Raw genomic sequence first — 20,393 nt, forward strand, 5'->3', positions numbered from 1 at the left:
GCAGTGTTAATTAGAAAAGGGTGGAGTGGAGTGTGTGCACGCGTGTGCGTGTGTGTGTGTGTTTGTTGCTCCTTTTCGATGTGATTGTGATCCTTATCGGCCAAACACAAGAAAGGGGAGGATTGTTGATGTTTTCCATAACGGACGCTCCCTCACATTTTTTGTTCAACCCGAAAACCGACTGACTGTTGATGAGCTGGCGTGGCCAATGCGCTCTCTCCGACATGCCGGTGGCGAAACGTTTTGGCCGGAATGAAGAATGCAGCCCGAACCGCCAATGAAGTCGGGTCCAGTCTGAATGTACAACCACCGGAAAGAACCGGAAATTTGTTTTGCAACTACGGGGAAAGTTATTACATTGGTGTTACATTGACTTGATGATTTATTATTATTTTTTTTTTAATTGGGACCAAAGAATGCTTTGCAATGAATGAAATTGTTTCATCATTCGGAGGCCAAATTAATGTTCGTTTTTGAGGGCGTCACCTAATTATTGGTTCGGTAGCGGAACAATTCAACATTATTTTTTCGGGGGGGGGGGACTATCGTAAATTGACCCCTCAAAAAGTGTGCACGACAGGAAGTCAATTTCCACCCTTCAAAGACGAACTTGTCCTTGAGATTTTCCCCCCGTTGCAACCAGATCTAAACCAGACGGGTTCATTCTCTGTTTTACAACTACCACCACAGACTTAAATATCGTGTCGAGAAAATTTAAAAAAAAAACTGTACTTAAATAATGACTCATTAAGTATTACACATAAAAAAAGTAAATACCCAAATAAATATTTAAAAACAAAAAACTCCCAAAACCCAAATACAAATGTGTTCAACTTTTGTTCGATACAACTGAACTGTACCTGGCCAGTGATTATTTCATGTACCACTAGAGGGAGCCCATGTACCAATTGTAGTATTATTCCCACAGTTTGAGAACCACCGAATTGGACAGATGGCCAAATTGTAAATTCAGATATTCCGAAACGGTTTCCGTCATGGCGTGTGGGCGGAGCATGGGCGCAAAGTTTGACGACTCACCATGGAACTTTAAAAATGTAAGATCCAGTTTGACTGAGAAGCATGTCAATCATGAGTAGGCCACCTAGAAAGTCTAAAAAAAAAAGAAATCAATAAAAACAACACGGGTTATTCGGGTTATATTAACATTTTTTGCATTTTTTTCTCACCGTCCTTCAAAAGGCCAATTTAAAAAAAAAAATGACCCCATTGCTCAAAAACCTGAAATATGAAAATTCAGCTTTAATTTGACCGCTTTCTATGTTGTCGCCCGATTTGTTCTTAATATGTGCCTTGCTTCTGCAAAATGACTTTTGATTGTCTAAAAATTGGTCCGACAGCGCCGCCTTATGCTCGGGCATGCGCGTGAAGAAAATACCGTGAATTGTTAATTGTACGTTTTTCTCATTGTATTTCTCTGTCTGAGAGGAAATGTATTTGTGGGCTGTTCGTGGTCTCCGGGAAGCCCAAATCAAGAGTGGCGTGTGAGCGAATTCATATCATGTGCGTGCGGTTCCCTTTTTTTGCATTCTCCCGCGCACACATGCGGCGCCGAGTGACTATTCCATTTAGAGAAGTGTCAAAACATAGCCCGCGAGCATGTCAGCCTCCTCCCATCCCGTGGCACCTCCAGCCGAGGCCGTGCGGGGGTATGTCACAAATGTGCAGGGAGAGATAAAACCCGGCGAGTAAACAGCTTTGTTTCATTCACTTCCTCTCTCTCTTTCTGCCCCCCCCTCCCCCTCCAATCCCGTCTTGCATAGGCTGTGACTACATTCCCTGCATCTGAGAAATCAGAACGGACTGACTCACAGGGCTCTGTGAGCCAGCGCCACCGAGGCTGCCAAAGCATGCTGGTACCAAGCTGTCCCACCATGCGCCGCGCCAGGCCCGCGCTGATGCTCATCGCCCTGGGTCTGCTGGTCCACCTCGGCGACGCTCAAAGTAAGTGGTCCCGCTTCCTTCTGCATTGGGTCACGCGTGGTCCTCCCAGAGTGAGTCTTTTTCACCGGACGGGTGCATTGGAGGACATGGGGGGGGGGGAATGAATAAATCGCAACAGGTTGCCAGTTTGTCGTCCATGAAATTGTCCGGACGTTGAGTGGACAGTGGTGATTTGACTTGCAGGTTTCATTTCTTTCATGAGTGTGCTCATAACTCAATTCACATCAACCAATGATCCCCCCCCCCGCTCTGTTGAAGTCCATTCCAGCCCCCAAAACACCACATTATGTTTGACTAAACAAACAAGCATGCTGTAAAAAAAAAATTAAATAGAATATAAAGAAATTAAATGATCTCTAAATGTGTAATTATAGTATACACTTTGTATCCTTGTGATGGACGTTTGCCTTAAAGTCGTTTGGCCGAAAAAGTAACATCAGAAGCTGAAGTCAGGTTGGCCTCGAATTTCAGTGTCAAAACCTGGGCGTGAGTTTTGGCACGCAGGAGCTTCTCGTAAATATTTTCATTTTGATTTTGTGACGGTTTGACAGTTTGTCACGTTTAGTTAACTGCTAAAAGTCTGTCGGAATTGAGGCTGACAAAATAATAATAAAATAATTTTAAAATAATAAAATAATAAGTAATAATAATAATAATAAATAAAATAAAATATCAATAAATAAAATAAAATATCAATAAATAAAATAATAATAATAATAAAATAAGAAAATCATCATAATAATAATAATAAAATAATAAATAATAATAATAACTGAAATATTAATAAAGAAAATAAAATAATAATAATAATTGGGCTTAATGGACAGAATTTCCATCTGCATATGTCCCCATTTCAAAAATATGTATTAGGTTGCTTGAAGTTTCTGAAGTTGAGTTGGTCATTGGAAAAATTCCTCTTCAACTTTAAGCTTTGGTTTTGAGATTTTTTTTTTTCACATCATAACAGACATGCCCACCCCATTTCGTGTCAATCACTTGGAGTTTTTACAACTTTCCAGGGGGCGCTACTGAATGGGTTTTGGATGTGGGACATGATCGAGACAGCCTAAGAAAAAAAAAAAAGTCCAAGTAACCTATCAAGCATGTTTTTGTAATGTGGGAGGAAACTGGAATACCCGGAGAAAACCCACAAAAGCACAGGGAGAACATGTAAAATCCACACAGGAAGGCCGGAACCGGATTTGAAACCTGCACCTCTGAACTGTGAGGCAGACGTGCTAACCAGACATCACCCACAATACAAGCACTTGAAAACAAAAAGATTGCGCCACCTAGTGCCCAAAGAATCATTCCATGCGATCGTGTTTTCCCGTCTTTGCACAAATGAAATAGGCGCATAAAAAAATAGCTTCATTTGGTCAATCGAAAGCAGGAAGTTATCTCCATCCAGTGATCCGTGACTCCCATCAAAATATACTCAAGTCTCTATTTCCCAACTCGTGGCCAGAGCGAGACGATCGGGTGAGGTAGAAGTGCTGAGGCCAGCCGGGGAACGTCGGGAATGGAGCTTCTCGACATCAGGCACCTGCCCGTTGATGTGTGACAACAGCTTTCAAACCTCATTGAGCTCTGGCCCGGTGACACCTCCCCCTCCCCTCCCCTCGCCCTCCTGCCCGCATCCATGAATCATTAGCTTCGGGAGTCACAGTGGGATGAATAAAAGTTTTATCACTCCCTTTGCACCCGCTGAAATCCCCCTCAGTGTGAATATCACTGAATAGGAGAGAAGTACAACAGAGGGGCGTGATGATGATGAAGGTGATGGGAGGGGGGGGGCATTTCGCCCAAGGTCGTAGCGCACTGAGCTAAGCAAAGTGAAATTGATGGGTCCAATTTTTCCAACATTTCCATCGACCTGACATAAAACGTACGCAAGACAGCTGTCCGAATCGTTTCAACACACACACACAATTCGGACCCAAACCTTCCTCTGCCTCCTCCTTCCTTCCGCTTGCCGCGTGGATCGACGCTCTTGATCTAGTCTTTTTGTTCAGTATGGAAAACATGACGGTAGAGCATTGAAAAAGAAAACTGAAGCTTGTCATTTATGTCAGCGTACAACATACCGTACTTTCTGTATCGTTCCAAATAACGGTTTTCGAAATGGGTGGACTTCAAACTACCGTCCATGTTGCGCTGCTAATTATTGGACCTAAGCGACTTTTTGAACAAGGCAGTATCAGGCAATAAACTAAATTCTGCTTTCCTTTGTTCAAGCATGGAAAACGGAATTGTGTGTCCGATGGGAATCATTTTCTCTGGAAGTATACAGTCAATGTAGCGTACTCGCTGAATCGCGCCGAATATTGGAATTCAAAGCAGATGTTCTTTGGTTCCGCATACTGAAGGTGGTGCTGAAAATGGGAGTCATTTTATCTTTTATATCAGTCCACGTACCGGACTTGTTGTCAGGCTAATTATTGGACTTATATTTATGTGAGAACTTTTTGAAGTTCAGTTTCATTTAATTTTATACTGTCTATTCCGTAGTTTCTGGACTTTAAGGCACACCTGCATATAAGCCGCCGCAACCCTTTTTCCAAGGAAAGAAATGTATAATGTGATACAAGCCGCACCAGGCTATAAGCTGCAGTTTTCTACGTTGAAAAAAATCAAGGTACATAAACAGATTTTTAAAACAGTGCCTTTTAACACGGCAACAACAAAAATCAAGATTTATTTAGTGTATTTTCGCAACTATAGGGCTCCCCTAGTGGTGAAAGAAAAATCCACAGACAAGCCGCACCGTTGTATTTGCCGCATGGTTCAAAATCGAGGAAAAAAATAGCGGCTTAGTGTCCGGAAAATACGGTATACTGTATATAATATAAGACAAAAATAACATTAGAGTACCAAAACTAGGAGGCGTTGACTCAGGCATTTTACAATGTACCATACAAACCGTATAGTGCCGAATATTCCAAATAATTGGTCTTTGATCTGGTGTGGGGGAAAATGCACTGAAAAGAAAACCGAAGCAGTTTTACCATAGGAGGCGTTTTCGCAGCGGGTTAATTATTGGACTTTAAAAGCAAGAGTCTTTGAGTGTCGCCCCCCCCCACCCCCGACTGACAAGCCATTGTCGCCCTCGAGGTATAATTATCTACCTTTTCCGTCACGTCCATTCAAATGTGCCCGCCTTGATGGAGGGTGGAGGGTAGCGGGCGGTTGGTGGGAGGTGGGGGGGGCGTTGCCCTCTGTTGGTGCTCCGGACGTAGTCTATGAAGCATGGGGGAGTCCGAAATGGCTGAGTCGGCCCGCTCAACAGATGGCCTGATGCTCAAAGCCAGCCCTGCTCGTCGGATGTCGCGGCACCCAATCAACAATTGCTATTAAGGATAATGGGAAATTTGTTCCTCGTAAAAAATAAAAAAAAATGTGAAGCATTGCACAAAATAGATTGAAAATTTGTCTTTGAGGATTGTGGAACTGTTTATTTGGTGTCATCATTTTCAGCCCCCCCCCACCCAACAACACCACCCACCCCTTCACCGCTCATTTTCTCCTTCATCAAATGTGGTCCATTTTTAATTTGTGCGGCAAATTGGGCTTGTCAACATCTTGAAAGAGGTGCATAATTGTCCCCAGTGAGCCGAGGGGACGGCGAAGCAACCAAATTTACGCTTTGTGTCTTCTGCTGAACCATCACAAGGAAAACGGATAAGAACGAACGACGCATCTCCGCTGGGGCCGCCATGAAAAGAAAAAAAAAAAAAAAGAAAGAAAAGGAAAATCGTACGTGTGTGCTTTGGCTTGGGTTTTTTTGGAACGCGACCAAAATTCTGTGGAAAATCCGACTTTAAAAGTAAGCATCAAAGGAATAACTTGGTTGATTTATTATTTTTATTATGTTCATAAATATTGTACCCGCCGCTCCCACGGCCAAACGTGACAGAACTGGACAATGGCGAAGAAAATGCAGTCAGCGAATCACAAACCTGGCAAAAGATGAACAAAAACTGCGACGAATGGTCTTTTAGTCAAGACAGAACATTTGGATTCATTGAATTGAATTGAATTAATTTATTTAATTATGTTGCTCGCTCCAAGGATGATTCATTCCAAAATTCTAATTTTAATCTGGACAAAAAGGATTAACGGTGAGATAGAGATGGACGGTTGACTAACGGTGTAAAAAAAAAAAAAAAAAAAACATTAAAAAAAAAAACTGCGTCTTTTGTGTTGAATACTGTACTTTTTTTAATTTACCTGAGTTTAATCTGTATTTTTTTTTAATTCTGTTACCTGCACTACTACTTGAGTCCAGAGTACTTTTTTCCCCACTGATTAGTAGTCGTCCAGCAGTGACCACATGCCACGGCAGACTGTGAGACCGCGAGCCGGAAAGTGTTTTAATTGATTCGCCCGCCACTCGTCTCTCTCTAAGCCATCAATTGCTATTGACGGGCTTCCCTTTAGCCTCGGCGGGCGTTTGCACGTTTAGCGCTGAATCTATCTAATGTGTCGGCCCTCTTTTTTTTTTTTTTTTTCCCCAACCCCGCAATAAATGTCCATTAACACAAAGATGGTTGAGATGGTCTGAAAAAAAGTAGTAGTTGAGTTCTTTTATACCACTTAAAAAAAGCGGCCACTTTCCTGTAATGCACTGGTTGATCTTAAAGCTAACTTCTTTGCAAATACAAAAGTCAGCGCACAAGGAAAAAAAATATATTATATATATATTTTTTTATATATATATATTATTTATATATATTTGGGGTTCTTGGATGGATGTTATTGAACTTATGTTGCAGACCAAAGCAATGCCTGTTACTATTTAACTCATTTACTGCCAATGACGGCTAAAGACGTCAAAGATCTTTTTTTTTTTTTTTTTTACTTGGCTGGTATTGAATAGTTAAAACTCTGCCAAAAATATTTTGGAAAATAGTATGTTTTAGTTTTATAATTTATTTTATTTTTTTTTATACATAGTCACAGACAAAAAAATATATATATCTGATCGAAGTTGTGCAGGTCACATTATTTTTGGTGTGCCAAGGAAATATGACAGGGCACATGAACAATTTAATATAAATTTACATGAATGTATTTTTTCATTAAAAAGAAATATTTAATTGTATTTGGTTTTTTTTTTTTAGAAAAATAGAATTTGAAGGTCCTTTATTCGGGATGCTAATTGACTCGAGTTACTGTTAAAAATTCTCCCCAAAAAAATTTTGAAAATGGACTGTTTTGGTGAAATTACATCAAACATTTCCAACTGAACAACTCCATTTTTGTGATCTGTGAAGAATTTCCGCTGACGATTTCTCATTTTGGGCGTTCCAATGACACAAAAGGCTTGCACGGTGCAGCTGTACCTAATATTGTGTCCATCATCTGCTTTGGAAAGCCATTTTGAGATGAATTCCATACATTTTATACGCCCCCCCCCCGTCGCCGCTACACGTCTCCCACAACCCACGCCACAACGTCATGTTAGCACAGCAGGATAACCTCGCAGCTAGTCCGAAGGCTAATGATCTTCCATTCCCCAGATGACAGCGGGCTGTAATGTGTGTGTTTTATGCATGCATGGCCTAATCTGAATTATTGTAAAGTAGTGTTGTATTTGCATATGAGCTCTGGGGCTATACCGAAATTAGCATTTTTACAACAGCTCAAATTAAATCCCTCTGCTTAATTTGCCCGCATGCTAATTTGATTTGAGTGTATTGCCTTTTACTCACACGCGCGCACACACATTAGGAACGCTCAGTATGTTCTCTTAAGAGAAGCCCACGTGAACACACACACACACACACATATATATATATATATCCGCGAGGTGTTTGCCTCTCCACTTAATGACATTAAGCCCAGAGCAGGCGGCAGGGTCAACTCCTCGTCAGTGTAATTCCCGCCACTCCACCGAGGTCGTTCATCATCCTGCCGGACATTTGCTCCGGTGGAAATCCCATCGTCGCCCTCCACTCGCTCATTTCAAGGCGGCTGGTTTCGAGTCCGGTGTCTGCGCAGTTGGGCTAATCCGGAGCGCCGTTCAAAGTAAATTTAGATTTGATTACATTGTGTGAAATGCCACATTTTTTTGAAAACCAAGTATCATGACTTGATAAATGTAACCATTTTCAAAGGGCTTTCAAAGACAAACTCATCGCCGAAATTTTGTGTGATTGTGACCAAATATGAGCCCTAAATATTGCAAAGACAACGAGTCCATATCTTTACGTATGGTTAAAAAATTAAAGATTTGGCCTGGGATAAAAAAAAAAAAAGCATGAAACCGCATGGATCAAACTCTTTCAAAAAAAAAATTCCATGATTAAATGCAATTAATCACATTTTTCAATTATCAAATATTTTTCAAAAATCAAGTATATTTAATTTAAAGACTGTTCTCATAGCTTTCTTTGATTATTGAATACCATCTACACAAAGTCATCTTTACGGGCATTTTTTTTTTTTTTTAAACATTTCTCAAAACGGCCCACAGGTCTTAGTTTGTGGTAACTTGAGCACGGTGTTTTGTTCTGAAATGATGTGTTCAAGATATACAGCACAATATTTGCAATGTATGCAAATTATTTTTAAAGTAAATCAAACTGAGTAAACTGAGTTCAAATATTATATATTAATTTTTTTAAATTAATTTCCTGAGTGAACGCTTTCATTTTGACAGCCCTTTAATTTTTTTTTTTTATTTATTAGTCCCACAATGGGCAACTTTAACCCAATTAAGCAAATGCAGCGTCGGCTTCATACTTCTTGCTGCACATGTGCTGTCATTTTACATTGTCTTCACTTTTTTTTTTTTAATTAATTGAACAACAGCTAACCTTTCCCTTGACTTAGATTACAAAACTAGTTTTGCATCAGTTTGTATTCCGATACATTTATTTGATTTTCACAGACTTAAACCCCAATGAGAGCCTAGAACATTTATACCTATCATGATTAAGCCTCATAGTTTCCAGAAGTCGTACGATACAATGCAACTTTATTTATGCCTGAAAAGAGACGAAATTTTGCTTTCAAGTCACTGAGGCGCTAAATTTCAAAATTGCGATTTTTCAAAAGCCGGTTTGATTTGGCAACATGAAATGCGGTTGGTACGTCCATGGCAATATCTTGTCGTTGTCATAAAAAAAAAACAACAACAACGGGCACTTCAAGACCCTCTGGCAACGCCGTGACATCACAGTTTCACTTATCCCCGGTCGCCCGTGATTTCACCGATGAGCTGGCATGCGAGCTGACGGCCATTAATCATTCAACAGGTGCACAAGCCTTGTCAAAAGCCCGGCGCATCTCAACGCGAAGAAACCGCAAGCACGTTTCCACAAAAAATAATTCCCGTTTGGCTTTCTCCTTCCTTCCCCGGCACTGAATTTGTCACGAGGAGGAAGCCCGTCCAGATGAATTAGGCGGCATTTGGTGGTCATCCTTTGCTTTTCCTTCATCTTGCTCACAGTCCTCACAGGGCCCCGCCGGTGCCATTTATCACGTTGCCATCTTGACAGCCTCCCCTCGTCCTTCCCGAGCCGCAAAGCCATTAGACTATCTCTACGTTGCATTGCGCACGCTTATGCGCGACATTTATCATCTTTTGTCCCAACTTTTTTATCTCGCCCAGTGCCCTGTTGGGAGCCTTAACCGCCACTGGCCGCCGTAATGAAGCGCTGGGAGGTTCGTCGCCACAAAATAAGCTAATTAAAGCTAGCAAACAAAAGGAATTGGAAGGGGAGCGAGTGGGGGGGGGGGGGGGGGGTGGTGGAAATGCCAGAGAAGGAGAGCTCACAGATGGCAGCGAGGAAGCTGAAGCGGTGATGTGGCAAAACGCCCTCGCTGCCTTCTTGTCTTTGTATTTTTAGGACCGTCGTTTGTCCGGGGATGTCGTTTTTTGCGTGACTTTGACACAACAAATCAACCGATCATGACAAAGCAGTTGAAGATATTTTAAGCGAGCGCCTTCTTTTTGTCTTTCGGACCTTGTTTGCGAGGAGTGGGACGATACGCTTTTGTCACAATCCGATACGGATCTAGATATCTGGGTGGCGATCCGATACATGTTGCGATATTTAAATATTATAAAGTATTAACCTTAAAATATGTATCGTAAAACAGAGGCATGTGTTCGCAAAGTTTCAACTTAAGTGCCATTTGGCATCCTAGTGTTGAATTTTTAGGTGAGAGGTTTTATCCAATCAGAATTCAGCTAGCTCGTGTTGCCAGGCAGATTTCATGATACCAGTAGCAGGCACTATTCGTCCGAGGCCTTCAGATACAATCGTGCCGGCATTTATTCTCTGTGAGCAAGGGGGCTTTTAGCGTTGATAAACAGTTGAAAATTTAAAATATATTCTTGATTTTTTTTCAAACCACGATGGCCGAAGGAGGGAAAAGTGCGGATTTAAATGCATATACACTTGCGACACCATTTTCAAGACGGACCTTTCAAGAGAAGCTAGGTCGTCCAACACTCGCTTAGTCGTGCGTAAATGTCTTTCTGTAAATTTTCTACGGACGTGGCATCATAAATGATGGTAATATTTATTCAAGTCGGACAAAGTAGGACTTCAGTGAAGGCCTACGTATGAAATGCACGGCCTATAATCTTTGTTTTATTTTTGTATTTATTTTCTGAGCTGTCTCTAGGCTGCGGTGGCGCGGTGCAGTGCTGCCCCCTATTGGCCTGGCAGATTAAAATATGACTGGCTGCGATCCAAAGCAGCCGGCGCTGCTCTGCAACTTGATATTGAAAGTATCGATACGTGGTATCGGCACGACAAGTATCACGATACATCGCAAAACGATATTTTTTTTTCCCAGCCTTCTTATTTATTTTTTTTAATTGTAGGACAAATTACACGTTTTTGGACCACGGTGTTGTTCAAAGTTTGAGACTCCTCTCTGTGGTTCAGGCTTTGGATTTTTGTTGGAATTCAAGTCTAATTCAGAATTCGTAGTGCCGTCTAAATCCCAAACATCTCGAATATGAATTAGATACAATTTCCTGGCTTCCAACTCCAAAAGTCAAGACCACCCTGATTAGTCTCACTTGGCCCAGGACGGCGAACAATTCTGAGCCTTATCGGCACCTCGCTGTAAAGCAGTATTGAGTGTATGCGACAAAATGTCAGGGCAGGGTATTAGTGGGGGCGATTATTAATCCATATCTTGCTGGGAAGACAATTTAATTACAGCCTAATCAATAATTCCCGATCTTATAGATGCAGAGCAGTGGCCTGGTGAGTTGATGAAATTGACTTGTGGTACACTCAAAACTGCATGAGGCCTATATAGCCCCCCACGTTATTAGGAACAGTTCTGATAGCTTGAAAACAACGGCCAAAAAAAGAACAGAAATGTATTTAGTTCCAGAATGCTTCCTGGCTTGTCACAGCTTTACCTACAGTACTTACTATGCCCACTCGAGATGGCATCATTTGGACACGAAAAAAGCAGCCTGGCGTGGGACTAATTGCGCAACTACAGCTCATTGTTTTTTCACACGGACATCTGCAGGATGAAATTTGGAATGGGAGGGAGTGCGGCCAATTAGATGTCGCTATGTAATAAGAGACAGCGCATCTTGCGGCGTGATTTTTTTTTTTCCGAGGGTGGGTGTGGCGGGGGGGTTATGAATCTTATTTGTAAGGTAAAGAAGTACCGCGTGGGCACAAATCCAGGCGGCAGGAAGTCGGCCGGCGCCACCCTGCGCTAACGATGATGCCGGGAGGGAGATGGGGACGGATTAAAGGGATCTTCGCAAAGGGATTGTCAAACATGGAAGTAAAAGTTTGTGATTAAATATGTCAGGCGGCTTGTTTGCTATCACAGGAGCTTAACGGTTCAAAGGATTCCCAAACCGCTGCAGAATGTGGATGCACGTCACTTTCATGTTTATGGCAACATTTTTTTTTTTTGTCGTTTGGAAACCGCCCGTTGGACTCGCTAACGCCACACAGGAAAGCCACGGCGGAAAAATCAAACTCCAAATTGCTCCTACGTCACTTCCGCCCATGCCCCGAGAAGCCGCTGCCGCACAGCTGTGGAACGTTTACGTTTCTCCTGCCGAACTTGCAACAATCCAGTGGTTCACTCGGGCTACAAGATTGTATGAATATAATGTCTATATATAGTGTGAATTATTTCTTAATAAAACATTTGCATATTTTCCTTCCGACCTTTAACCAGTTTGATTCCCCAAGCAAAGAAGCATTGACGTGACGTTTTCAACAGGCACGCAGAGGACACCAAAAGAAAAAAAAAGGATGATCCTCGCAAAAGTAGCAGTAAATGTACTACTTTTTTATATTTTTTCTAATTGTTCTTAATTAGTAACGCAGAACATACAAATGAAACAAACAGGGGTGACAAACATGGAGTCAAAGAAATATAATACGTAAATATATTCTAACGCATGACGTCATCAGCAGACGCGAAGGCTGCCGAAGGACCCCGTCCACATCTAGCAACCAGTCCCTATCTAGCGCCGACAGTTGTTGGTCCGTGTGTTGTATGAAAGTTTTTCTTGTGTATTGTATGAAAGTAGAGATGACAATTTATAATAAACCCGTTTGCTAAGCGAATTGACGCCTCGTCGTCTGTGTCGTGTTCACCGCGCTGGCTCCCGTCAGTTCGCCCTCACCACGGTTTGGAGCTGAGAAGACTGACACAAACCTGATCGAGGAAGGTAACAAAATCTACCGAATGAAATAATGGCAATTGTTTGTTCAACCTGCTGAGTAGTGAGCGTGATTAAAAATAACAGAGGGAATGTCCGTTTTGACTAATGCTTTTTTTTTTTTTTTTGAAGCAGTATAACTGTCAAGGGGCTCTGCGTCTTAACGTATATTTCCCCTTTCATAGCGCGACAGGCACTTAGAAACTTTGGCCGGAATTCAAATGGAAATGGTCGAGTCCGGTGGTGGCGTGAGAGCTTTTTCACCTCTCCGCGAAGGCTTTCAACTAACGAATAAAGCATAATAAATACATCTCAGCCTCCCGAAATGTCAACACCGAGAGGGGAGAAAGCACTAACAAGAGACAAGGGGGCGGGCTGACAGCGGAGAGTGAGAAAGTAAGATAAAGCGCGCGAATGAGCGGAAGGTGAGAAAGACAGCTCTCCAAAGACGTACTTCACTCCATCACGCCGCCCGATGTAAATGGACTGTGACAAGAAGAGCCGGCGGCGTAAAGATTCTCGATGTGCGTCAAGCGGCGGCGGCTGCTTTTAGGTGGGCTCGGTGGAAAGGCGCAGCTCGTTCTTTCGCAGCCCTCCGGGAAGGCGCAAAATCCTGAGGCGGTCGCCACGGAGACAAATGGCTTACACCATTAACCCCCCGCCCCCCCCCCTCCCTCGTCGACTGTCGCCCGCAGAATCGCGCGCGGTGCACGCAGGCTGCACGAATGCGTCGAGATCAGTGCATTGCGTTGCAATCTGAGGACACCTGAAGTGAAAGCAAAGCGGTAGCCTCGGGGCCAAGTGCTCTTAGACGCTTTGCGAGGAAGGCAAACAAGGGTGGCACCCTTCCCTCACAAGGTGCCGTTTTGGTTCTTTGGACCAAAGGACGATATGATATAACAGTTAATTAACTATCATGTTGGCATGCAAGTACGCCTTTTTTACGATCAGCGAGAACTGATAAAAGTCTATAGAATGTCATTTTTTTTGCTTTTTTTTAATGAATTCACCATCCACGGTCCTTTTGCGATTTCTTCAATGTCACAATATGGTGCTGTGTAGTAGGAAAGTAGTACATCGGTTCGGCAGCTTGAGAACAGTCCTCTTGATGATCCAATCACTTTCAGGTTGGCATCACTTCTGGGTATAAAGTCACAAAATTGTCTTCTTTATGTGAAATAATTGATTTTTTCATTTGTTCAGACAAACGGAGGTTCTTTATTACGTCTTCTAGTTTCGATGTGCAACTGCCGGCTTCTTCGGGAGCTTTAAAAAAATTCCTCTTGATGATCCATGCGGCATCACTTCTGGGTATAGAGTCACAAAATTCATCTCTAATCCAAACATCTGAGTTTAGTTTAGCCTGGGTTGTTAGCGGAAGTCTTATAGGGGCGTATTTTTTATTTTTTTCAAAATCAAATAATTTGTCAGCCATTTATTTTTTTGCTCCATGCTAACTGCTCAACTGCCTGTATGCAGTGCTTTTTGAAATTGTGCGTGAGTGACCCATGCCCTTTCTTTGGCCCTGTAATTGTGCTCACAGCAAGTTTAAATGACATACACATGAATGTCACTTCGTGGTGTAATTGCCGCCGTTATAAGTGCACTTAGATAAAGGCTTATTTGTAATGTTGGGTGCCCTTTAATTACATCACCACTTGCACAACATGTCAGTATTATTGGCCATGATTTGCTTTGCTCAAAAGTGGGAGGATCGCAGATGGCGGTGTGGGGCGAGGGGGGGGGGGGAATTGCTCGGCTTTTGTGCCATTCTTTGTTGAGAGCTTGAGCGATCCATACGACGAGCCAAATGGCCATAAATAATACCCTTGCCGGAGAGGTCGGCATTCTGCGCGTTAATAACAGGCCACATGCGGCATTTAAGCATAATTGCGCGGCATGTTGTTGAGAAGGGGCTCGAGGAGGCGTATTTAGATGCAGGCGACGACAAGAAGGATGGTGTCGCGTGGCGTGCGTCTAACACTTGTCACTTGCCAGATGAAAATCGCGAAAAGATAATCGAGTTCAGTAAGTTATGATGCATATTTTTTGGTTGCACTCACGGTAGTTTCTATTTGCAAATATTTTGAGAATTTTGTGTTTTGTGGGGAAATACATGCTTGCATGGACAAAAAATTTAATTTTCTTGTATCAGCATTTTTGTTTTGAAGGACCGCTAGAAATGGTGGGAATTTTTTTCGAAGGGCTGATGCAAAACAAAACGGCGGAATTCATTCATCTGTTAGGTCGTAGGATTTTTTTTGTGGGTCTCCTTATGGTAGACAAGCGCAAATTTCTTAGAGCCAAATGAAATGGAAATTTCTAACTCATCTTTGGTGTGTGTGTGTGTGTTTTCTTTCTTGTACACGCAAATATGAAAACGCAAACGTTTCGCAATTTTGGTTGTCCGAATGCTTTCCATGCACCGTTAAAATTTTCCATAAGTCATACAAAATCTCTTGGACTCGTCAGACCCTTAGAAACTGAAAGCGGCACTGAATTGGCTGTTTCAAAACAAAATGTTCGACTGACTTTTCCAGGCGTACCTTCTTGAGACTTTTGGAGTTTCACGTTAAATTTGACCGCTATTCTAAAATAAGACATTTGTTTTTTCAATTTTGCTTCGTCCACCTGTTTAGTACACATTCTTCTAAAATAACTGTAGTCCGACAAAATCTGTTTGGTAAGTTTGTGTTGATGGATGCTTCAAAAATGTTTGTTCTGTTTTTTTTGATGGTGGGGTATAAAACGGTTGTTTTTCGAGTATCTCCTACGCTGACTGCTAAATAGTTGAAATGAATCAACGTTGTCATTTGGAATGTTAGTGAATGTATTTTTAACGTTTTCATTCCTTGAGCGGCATTAATCAAGCCCTCGGTTGATGCTTTGGCCGCCACACTCTCCATTAACGGGAGTGCCTTAAAGGTGCAAACATGAATGAGCAGTCGCGTCGGCGCGCCAGCTTGCTGTTTAACCTTTAATCTATGTGAGAAAACGGATCAAGCCGTTAACTCACCACAACGCAGAAGTACCTCGCGGCATTTTGCGACAATCTCTGCTCTTTTTTTTTTTCCATTTTATTCTCCCTCGCTCTGGTTTTTTTAGTGCTGCTCATAAAAATATACCAAATAGAGGCAGTAAGTTGTTACTAACGGTGTCGCTTTTAGATACACCAAGACATCGGCAGCTGAATTAAACAGTCTTTTTTTTTACTGTGGATTTTGTCCTCTTGATTCTACAAATATTGCACTTGGATGTGTGTGTGTTTGTGGAGTTCATTACTGGAGACAATCATCGGCACTCAAGGGGAAACGTGACACGTGACTGAAAAGAACGGAATACAATGAACCCCCCACCTATTTGTGGTTCTCCATTCATCAGTTCACCTATTTTTTTTTTATGTATTTATTTTATATTTTATATTATATATAATATTATATTATTTATATTATATTATTTACATTGCCAATATATATTTTATTTATATATATATATATATATATATATATATATATATATATATATCCATGACTCTTTGGCTCGTACATCAGAATGGAAATTTCCGTCACAGGCAAACCAGTAAATTTTAATGAGTGTTAAATGGTCTCAAAATATGTCCCTCCAAAAACTCACTTAGTTGCAGCCCTTAGAAAGTTAGAAAAAAAAATACAACTGCGTCCGAGCACAACACCTGTTTAACTGTTTGATATGAAATGTCAATAATGACAGGACGCAGGAATGAAATGAGCCAGAATCGGCGACGCGTATCTTTGACAGATGAACACTGCTGAATGTTGAAACAATTTTTCTTATGCCATCTAATATTAAATGCATTCATATTTTTTTACAACTATTGCTTGCGGCACATGCTAGTTCCTCTGTTGTTCTTGGTATTTTTTTTTCTTTTTTTTTTTTCTTTATTTATTTTTTTACTTTTTCGCAAATGTCATCTTGAGATATCTCCCAAAAATTCAAACTCCTGTTTTCCAACTATCTACACGTTCCAGTAAGCTAACGGGGTCAAAGCATATTTATCATTTTGGAAAAGAAAACAAGCTATAAATAAATATAGAATTTTTATTTTTTTAAATATTTGATTTCATATATATTTCTATCTTTTCCCCTCTTCACCACGAGTGCGCAGCCCTAGCATGATAACTACTGACGGTTTTGCTGAAGCGCTAGCGCCATTTAATGAATCGTTCCATTGCCTAGTGGATAACAAAATGAACACAAATGCCTTTGCTGCGTTCCAGGCTGCCGCTGCCTATCCTATCAGATAATTAACTTTTTTCTTTCCTTTTTTTTTTTTTTGCAGCCGAGAGACTGCGCTGACTACCAAGCAGCTTGCACAATTAGAATTACTTATCTCCGCTCTTTTTTTTTTTTTAAGAGGCAAAACAAACGAATCCAAAATTCCTTCTTCCCGCTCTAACACATAACTTAGTTTACGAAAATTTCCGATGCCCAAAGAAAGTCTCCCGATTGTTTTGCATCGGTGGCGCAAAAACCTCAGCCCAGCTGTCCTGATGTCTCAACAGCGATACGTTTCAATGTTTATGTTGGCGTTTGCTTTCCGCCGTGATGGGAAGAAGCGGAGTCTTTTCATGTCTGCTTGTGTAGCTCGTCTCCTCGCAGCTTTTAAAGCCATCTGTTTGAGTGGGCCATTTTATTAAGTGACAAACTGGATCCCACTAGCGCGCTAATGTGTCCCGTGGGGGGGGGGGGGGCAGGAGTGTGCGATGAATACGTGAGAAGGCAGCGCTACTTTTTTTTTTTTTTCTTTTTCCTTTGTAAACATTCTACAAAAAAAAAAGTGAGAGCGTCCTCACACGTGACGGGTGTCGCAGAGTCTGTTAGCATCTTGAATGTGGGACAGGAGCGTTAGATATTCCTTTTGAAGCCGTTTTGTGATTACTTAAGTGCGCCAAACTCACAGAGAAGTTCTTCACAACTGTCAATGAGCATTTTCGGAGGACAGTAACGTCCTGTTGGGTATTTTCAGTCTTAATATTTATGTATAGTTGTCGCCATGTCAAGTTAACTGACAGTCAATGACAACAACGCATTTTTTTTTTTGCAATTTGTGGTTCGAATTAGGCAGCAAGTTTGTTTTTGAAATAGCCAAAGTGAGACAAAAATGACAGACTTTCTGGATCTTTCATGAGAAACTTGCCTACTGGAACTAGTTTGTCCTTCCAAAGTCAAACTGGCTTTGGGGCCAATTTTTAAACTTATTTGTTTTCTCAGTAACATGACAGGTGGCCACCATCTTTGTGAGAGAAAAAACTAAATCTAATCTAAAACTAAAAAACAAAAATCCTCCATAAACAAAAACATTCAGGCCAAAAGCAATCGGATTACTAAAATATACGACTTATTCCACTGGCCACACCGCTCTTCTCGCCAATAATGTTGGATTTGAACTCTCGACTTCTTAGGGCAAGTGATGTTGTTTGAAACTTTTACAGTCATTTTGACAAGCTTTTCGGTTGGATATTTTTAACTAAAACATGCTAGCCAATTTTTCCCCGGGTAGCAGACGAAGCCAAAGCATTTGAGATCTAATCAACTTGTACTCGTTTTAAGGTCATTTCAGTTGAAAATCATTGAAAATGGCATTTTTATTCCAGACAAAAAAAAAACACTCAACCAGTAGTCGTGGTTGAAGTGGCCATTGCGACCAGATTTTGCATTTTGTAAATTTTTGTCTTTTTGATCTATTTGCACACAAAATTAGGCAGCAATCGGAAAAAATCTTTGAAGAGTTTTTTTTTTTTTTTAAAGAAATAGCCAAGTGGAAAATGTTGAAATCTTTTTTTTGACAAATTCCATATTTCCATGTTGATTTTGAGGCGTCTCTCATCGGCGGCGCCGTGACTCAACATCCTATTCCTGGTGCGCTAATGAACAACCATTGGCAGGCCCCAATCCCCTTTCAAGTCGTCACTAATTGGAATTATGATTCGGCTTTCCGGCGGCGATCGCAGCCCAACATGCGACGCCAGTCAGCCAACAGTTCTAATTAAGCCGGGGCTCCTCTCCTTTTCTTGTGCGCCTAAAACCCCCTTTTGTGAGCGCACACAATGTGGAGTTTGTTTCCCTCGGCGTCACAAAAGACATTTTTTTTTTTTTTTATCACAATGCCGCAGATAGCGAGCGGCGGCCCTCAAGAAAACGCAGGCGTTTGTTCCGCCCGTTTATCCCGCCGCTGTTTGTTTCCTCATATTTATAATGGGAGGTCAGAGTGGTCGTTTTTTTTTAGCAGCTCGGTGAAACTTCATCAATATCCCTCCGCTGATACGGCGTGGCGAAAGGATGTCAAGGGAGGTTAATGGCGTCGCGTAAATGCTCCTTTATTCCACTTGAAAATGCAGTGCGGTTATTGTGCATCGGGATTAATTATCGCCCGGCGCAACCCAAGCTCACCCCGCACGTTAAATATTCCGAGAGGAAATGGGGCCCCCTTTCATGCAAATGAAATTAAACATGTCAGTCAACGGGATCCCTTCAACTCGGAATGGAACTGAAAGTGGCTTTATTGGCGCTCTTTGATTCATGTGCTTTCATGGCCCCGCCGGGCCACTCGGAAATGCTGATGAATGACGCCGACTTTGGCTGTAAGTTGAGCTCGCATCAAATCAACTTTTAATGGAGGCGCGCGTGCCAAAATGGCGTCTGTTGAGTGACGCCGGCCACGCTGCGGCTCGAAGTGACCGAAAATCGGATTGGTGGAGGAAATGAAAATCCAGCGGGCTTGCTCCATGTCATCATATAATGGAGGTGAAGCAGCATGTGGCTCATTATCCAAGGTGACCGTAAACGATCGCTGTGGTGGCGACACAGCTCGTTTGCTCTCAACAATCGCTCCTCCTTTGTGCGAGAAATAATATCTTAGTCCTTAGACGGGGTGAAGCAGCATGTGGGTCCTTATCCAAGGTCATTTTTTAATAATAATAACTTTCATGCATTTTAAGACACCCAAGCCCGCTCAACAATAACTCATGGGAGTAATTAAAATCTACGTGTGTGTGTGGTGAAGTTTCTGATCATGGACTCCAGATGGTGATTGAGGAGTTGTTGTTTTTTCGAAATGTCTTGGGAAATCGTCTCGGAGGTTTTAGCGGGGCTATTTTTACGTAGTTTCGAATAGTTTTGAGCGCTCTGTTCCTGGTCACAATTCAATATTTGTTGCGACAGGAGGTTCATTTGACGCAGAGTTGAGTAGTGACGATTTGCTTGAGGAAGTTTGGGGAAATGTTGTACTTCTAAGAAGTAATTTTAAATCACTCTACTTTTTACTCTTACTCGAGTAGATTTGTCGAGAAGAAACTATTCTCTACATTAAACTCGTTACTTAAATCCCCTCGGCGTGCGTACGCGTTTGTCTCTCTCTCAGGGAAAGGCGCATTAATTTTGTCAAGGTCTTCCAAGTGACGATGTTTCTCGTGAGGCTTCTCATGATCATCCGGAGCGGGAAAGAGTAGTTTTCGGGAATGAAGGGATTGAAAATGTCACTCAGCAATGATGCGACGATGCGGACACAGAAGAGGAGGAGCTACCCTGGCCTCACATCAAAAAACGTTTTTTCTCCTTAAAAAGGGTGCAAAATACCCGCTACACGTTGCAGTGTCTACTTTGCTAAACATTTCAAGAACTCAACATCAAACTTGAGGATGTAGCTAAATTTGTTTTTTTTCTCCCCCCCCATCCCTCGATAGACAAATGTGTCTTTCATTGTTTTAAAATTTAAAAAAAG

At 41.8% G+C, this 20,393-nt stretch overlaps 1 protein-coding gene across 37 annotated transcripts in view; it reads left to right on the forward strand.

The window, feature by feature from the left end:
* Positions 1-20,393, forward strand: part of LOC148338887 (receptor-type tyrosine-protein phosphatase delta-like) — a 269,563-nt gene that overhangs the window by 188,895 nt on the left and 60,275 nt on the right. For all 37 annotated transcript variants that reach the window (XM_088293384.1, XM_088293387.1, XM_088293394.1 and 34 more), the window contains one exon: positions 1,782-1,962. In XM_088293384.1, coding sequence (XP_088149510.1) covers positions 1,869-1,962 — 94 coding nt within the window. In that variant the 5' untranslated portion in view covers positions 1,782-1,868. The remainder of the gene's footprint in view (positions 1-1,781; positions 1,963-20,393) is intronic.

The sequence above is a fragment of the Idiotropiscis lumnitzeri genome, chromosome 4 (assembly GCF_059441095.1).
Source record: "Idiotropiscis lumnitzeri isolate Australia: NSW breed Sydney's pygmy pipehorse chromosome 4, RoL_Ilum_1.0, whole genome shotgun sequence".
NCBI lineage: Eukaryota > Metazoa > Chordata > Actinopteri > Syngnathiformes > Syngnathidae > Idiotropiscis > Idiotropiscis lumnitzeri.